Source organism: Salvelinus alpinus, chromosome 12, assembly GCF_045679555.1.
Source record: "Salvelinus alpinus chromosome 12, SLU_Salpinus.1, whole genome shotgun sequence".
NCBI lineage: Eukaryota > Metazoa > Chordata > Actinopteri > Salmoniformes > Salmonidae > Salvelinus > Salvelinus alpinus.
In genome coordinates this window covers 41202213-41206496 of record NC_092097.1, presented here as the reverse complement: position 1 = coordinate 41206496, position 4284 = coordinate 41202213, and the positions used below count along the sequence as shown (strand labels likewise).

Sequence of the window (4284 nt, the reverse complement as noted above, 5' to 3'; positions counted from 1 at the left end):
TGCATGTTAGAAACACCTTTGGCAGAGATTACAGCTGTCAGTCTTCTTGGGTAAGCTTTTCACACCTGGATTGTGCAATATTCGCCCATTGTTCTTTTCAAAATTATTCAAGCTTTGTCAAGGTGTTGGTGCTCATAACGAGACAGCAATTTTCAAGTCTTGCTATAGATTTTCAAGCAGATTTCAGTCAAAACTGTAACTTGGCCACTTAGGAACATTCACTGTCTTCTTGGTAAGCAACTCCAGTGTAGATTTGGCCTGATGTTACAGGTTATTGCTGAAAGGTGAATTTCTTTTTATCCTGAAAAGCTCACCAGTCTTTGTCGATGTCAAGCATACCCATACCATGATGCAGCCACCACCATGCTTGACATTTATGCCAGAAAGTGTATTCTTTGCTGTGTTTTCTTCTCTCCAGGATGACTTTAGTGGCTTGTCACACACAGGATGAATGTTTTGGAATATTTCTATTCTTCTTTTCACTCTGTCTTTAGGTCATTATTGTGGAGTCACTAAAATGTTGTTGCCTCAGTTTTCTCCCATCACAGCCTTTGAACCACTGTTTTAAAATCGCTAAAGACTTTATTGGGGACATCCCTGAGCGGTTTCCTTCCTGTCCTGCAGCTCAGTTAATTTCAGGAGAACTACTCTTTATGTGTCTGGGGGTTTTAATACATCATCCACAGGCTCAGCATAATTATTAACTTGACCATGCATAAAGAGATATTAAATGCCTGTTCCCCATCTACCGATCACTACCCTTCTTTGTGAGGCTTTTGAAAAGCTCCCTGGTCTTTGTAGTTGAATCTGTGCTTGAAATGCAATACTTGACTGACTGACCTTACGGATGGATGTATGGGGGACAGAGGAAGGGTTAGTCATTCTGAAATCATGTCAACTCCTATTATTTCAGTCCATGCAACTTATTATGTGATTTGTTAAGTCAAATTTGACACCTGAACTAATTTAGGCTTGCCTCAACAAAGGGAGTGAATACTTATAAAATGACTATTTTATTTATAAAATTTTTCATTTGTAAAAATGTGTAGAATTTTCTTTTCACTTTCACATTATGGAGTATCTATGACCCCAAAAAATCACAATTAAATATATTTCCATACCACTTTGTAACACAACAAAATATGAAAAAATCCAAGGAGGGTTACTGCTCTCTGTAAATCTCAGTAGGCATGTTATGTTGAGCCATGTGACTTAACAGCATGTGTGTCTGTTATGTTATGGCCGAAATGTTGGTTCTTTTCATTAAGTGGTTGGTAGTATTTAGACAGTGTATGACTTTCTTCAGTATATATTTTTGGGGTGTGTTTCTACCTGTTCATTTGACAGGACGTACTGCAACACAGACGAGCACTATGAGCACCGTTCTCTCTCCCAGATCCAGGCTATTAAACTCTACCTGACCGGACGCAAACCACTCATCAAATGTGAGCCACACCTCACTGGGATCTATAGGCCTACTAACTATGACCCTAACCCTCAGCCTTAACCCTATACCCTAACCCTCAGCCTTAACCCTATACCCTAACCCTCAGCCTTAACCCTATACCCTAACCCTCAGCTATACCCTAACCCTCAGCCTTAACCCTATACCCTAACCCTCAGCTATACCCTAACCCTCAGCCTTAACCCTATACCCTAACCCTCAGCTATACCCTAACATTCAGCCTGAACCCTATACCCTAACCCTCAGCCTTAACCCTATACCCTAACCCTCAGCCTTAACCCTATACCCTAACCCTCAGCCTGAACCCTATACCCTAACCCTCAGCCTTAACCCTATACCCTAACCCTCAGCCTTAACCCTATACCCTAACCCTCAGCCTTAACCCTATACCCTAACCCTCAGCTATACCCTAACCCTCAGCCTTAACCCTATACCCTAACCCTCAGCCTTAACCCTATACCCTAACCCTCAGCCTTAACCCTATACCCTAACCCTCAGCTATACCCTAACCCTCAGCCTTAACCCTATACCCTAACCCTCAGCTATACCCTAACCCTCAGCCTTAACCCTATACCCTAACCCTCAGCTATACCCTAACATTCAGCCTGAACCCTATACCCTAACCCTCAGCCTTAACCCTATACCCTAACCCTCAGCCTTAACCCTATACCCTAACCCTCAGCTATACCCTAACCCTCAGCCTTAACCCTAACCCTATACCCTGTCTGTAGAGGACTTGGTCATGTGTTTCCTGGACTGAATATCCCATCTGCTTCAGAAGACAGGAATGAATTATTATGATGTGGTTAGTCAAAATAGAATGTACTGTTATCTAGTCATGATTGATAGTGGGGGATGACTCAGTCCTGTATGTATAGGTTCCTGTAGTGAACCTGAACAACTCCTTTCTGTTGCAGGTGACAGGGAGCTGATCCAGGAGGTTCTGTTTGATGCTGTGGTCACAGCCCCACTGGAGGCCTACTGGACAGGCCTGGCCCTCAACAAGTCAGAGTGAGTCTAACTGACTAACTCCTAAACTGAACTAACTTCTTCTCAACTAACGTTGCCACTGCCCTGCCCCTGTTGTATTACCACAGGTACTGTATGTAGCAAAGTGTCTCTCTCCTGTCATCGCCAGCGTACTGTCCTCTGTACTCTGTGATATCATGACAAATATGCAGATTATCTCCCCTTATTATATTCTTACTGTACACTTGTTTGCTTCCATCATGTTTACAGAAATTCAGATAAAGGTGTGGAGATTGCTTACCTGGGCACACGCACTGGCCTCTCTAGAACCAACCTGTTTGTTGTCCAAGAGGATCTATCCAATCAGTGAGTACTATACTGAGCATCTGATTAATTAGTGAAATTAACACTGAGACAAAGCATTACAGCAATGACTTGTAGTTTCAGCAGTGACTTGTGACTTGCGGTTTGACTTGTAGTTTCAGCAGTAACTTGTAGTTTCAGCAGTGACTTGTGACTTGCGGTTTGACTTGTACTTTCAGCAGTGGCTTGTAGTTTCAGCAGTAACTTGTAGTGTCAGCAGTGGCTTGTAGTGTCAGCAGTGGCTTGTAGTTTCAGCAGTGGCTTGTAGTTTCAGCAGTGACTTGTGACTTGCGGTTTGACTTGTACTTTCAGCAGTGGCTTGTAGTTTCAGCAGTAACTTGTAGTGTCAGCAGTGGCTTCTAGTGTCAGCAGTGGCTTGTAGTTTCAGCAGTGGCTTGTAGTTTCAGCAGTGGCTTGTAGTTTCAGCAGTGGCTTGTAGTTTCAGCAGTAACTTGTAGTTTCAGCAGTGGCTTGTAGTTTCAGCAGTAACTTGTAGTTTCAGCAGTAACTTGTAGTTTCAGCAGTGGCTTGTAGTTTCAGCAGTGGCTTGTAGTTTCAGCAGTGGCTTGTAGTTTCAGCAGTGGCTTGTAGTTTCAGCAGTGGCTTGTAGTTTCAGCAGTAACTTGTAGTTTCAGCAGTGGCTTGTAGTTTCAGCAGTAACTTGTAGTTTCAGCAGTAGCTTGTAGTTTCAGCAGTAGCTTGTAGTTTCAGCAGTGGCTTGTAGTTTCAGCAGTAACTTGTAGTTTCAGCAGTGGCTTGTAGTTTCAGCAGTGGCTTGTAGTTTCAGCAGTGGCTTGTAGTTTGACTTGTAGTTTCAGCAGTGACTTGTAGTTTCAGCAGTAACTTGTAGTTTCAGCAGTGGCTTGTAGTTTCAGCAGTGACTTGTAGTTTGACTTGTAGTTTCAGCAGTGACTTGTAGTTTCTGGAAATTTGACTTTTAGTTTCAGCAGTGGCTTGTAGTTTCTCCTCTGACTCCTTCATGACTTCCTGTGTTCCATCAGAGACTTCCTGACAGCGGAGGATAAGGAGGGGGTGTTTAACGCTGACCACTTCCCCCTGTGGTATAAGAGAGCAGCAGAGCAGGTCCCTGGCACATTTGTCTACTCCATCCCCTTTGGAGGTAAGGAGATACTGACACTGAATGTACCTTTACTACATCCAGAAATCCCACACCCACTAAATACACCTTTACCCGACCTCAAAGGTTAACAGACGTTTTTATACGGCTTCATCCATCGCTTGCCCTGTGTTTCCATTGTGTGGTTGTTGTTGCCTTCAAAATACTATTTTGTGTCGTTTTTTTAAGTTGACTTTTTAATCAATCTTCAGTTTCTCTGATATACAGTAGCTCACTCTCCCAACACTGGAATGCAAAACCATCTGTAGTGCATTCTCCTACTCAATAGTTATTTTTAGTTTACCTTGTTGTATGTATCTCTGTATTTCTGTGGGGATTCTGTGTCTCTGATAGGTTTATCATGGAGACT

At 43.0% G+C, this 4284-nt stretch overlaps 1 protein-coding gene across 3 annotated transcripts in view; it reads left to right on the top strand.

Annotated features, from left to right (window-relative positions):
- LOC139536142 (voltage-dependent calcium channel subunit alpha-2/delta-3-like) overlaps positions 1–4284 on the top strand; it is a 127476-nt gene that overhangs the window by 111547 nt on the left and 11645 nt on the right. For all 3 annotated transcript variants that reach the window (XM_071336371.1, XM_071336369.1, XM_071336370.1), the window contains exons 23-26: positions 1348–1445; positions 2383–2476; positions 2705–2800; positions 3799–3917. In XM_071336371.1, coding sequence (XP_071192472.1) covers positions 1348–1445; positions 2383–2476; positions 2705–2800; positions 3799–3917 — 407 coding nt within the window. The remainder of the gene's footprint in view (positions 1–1347; positions 1446–2382; positions 2477–2704; positions 2801–3798; positions 3918–4284) is intronic.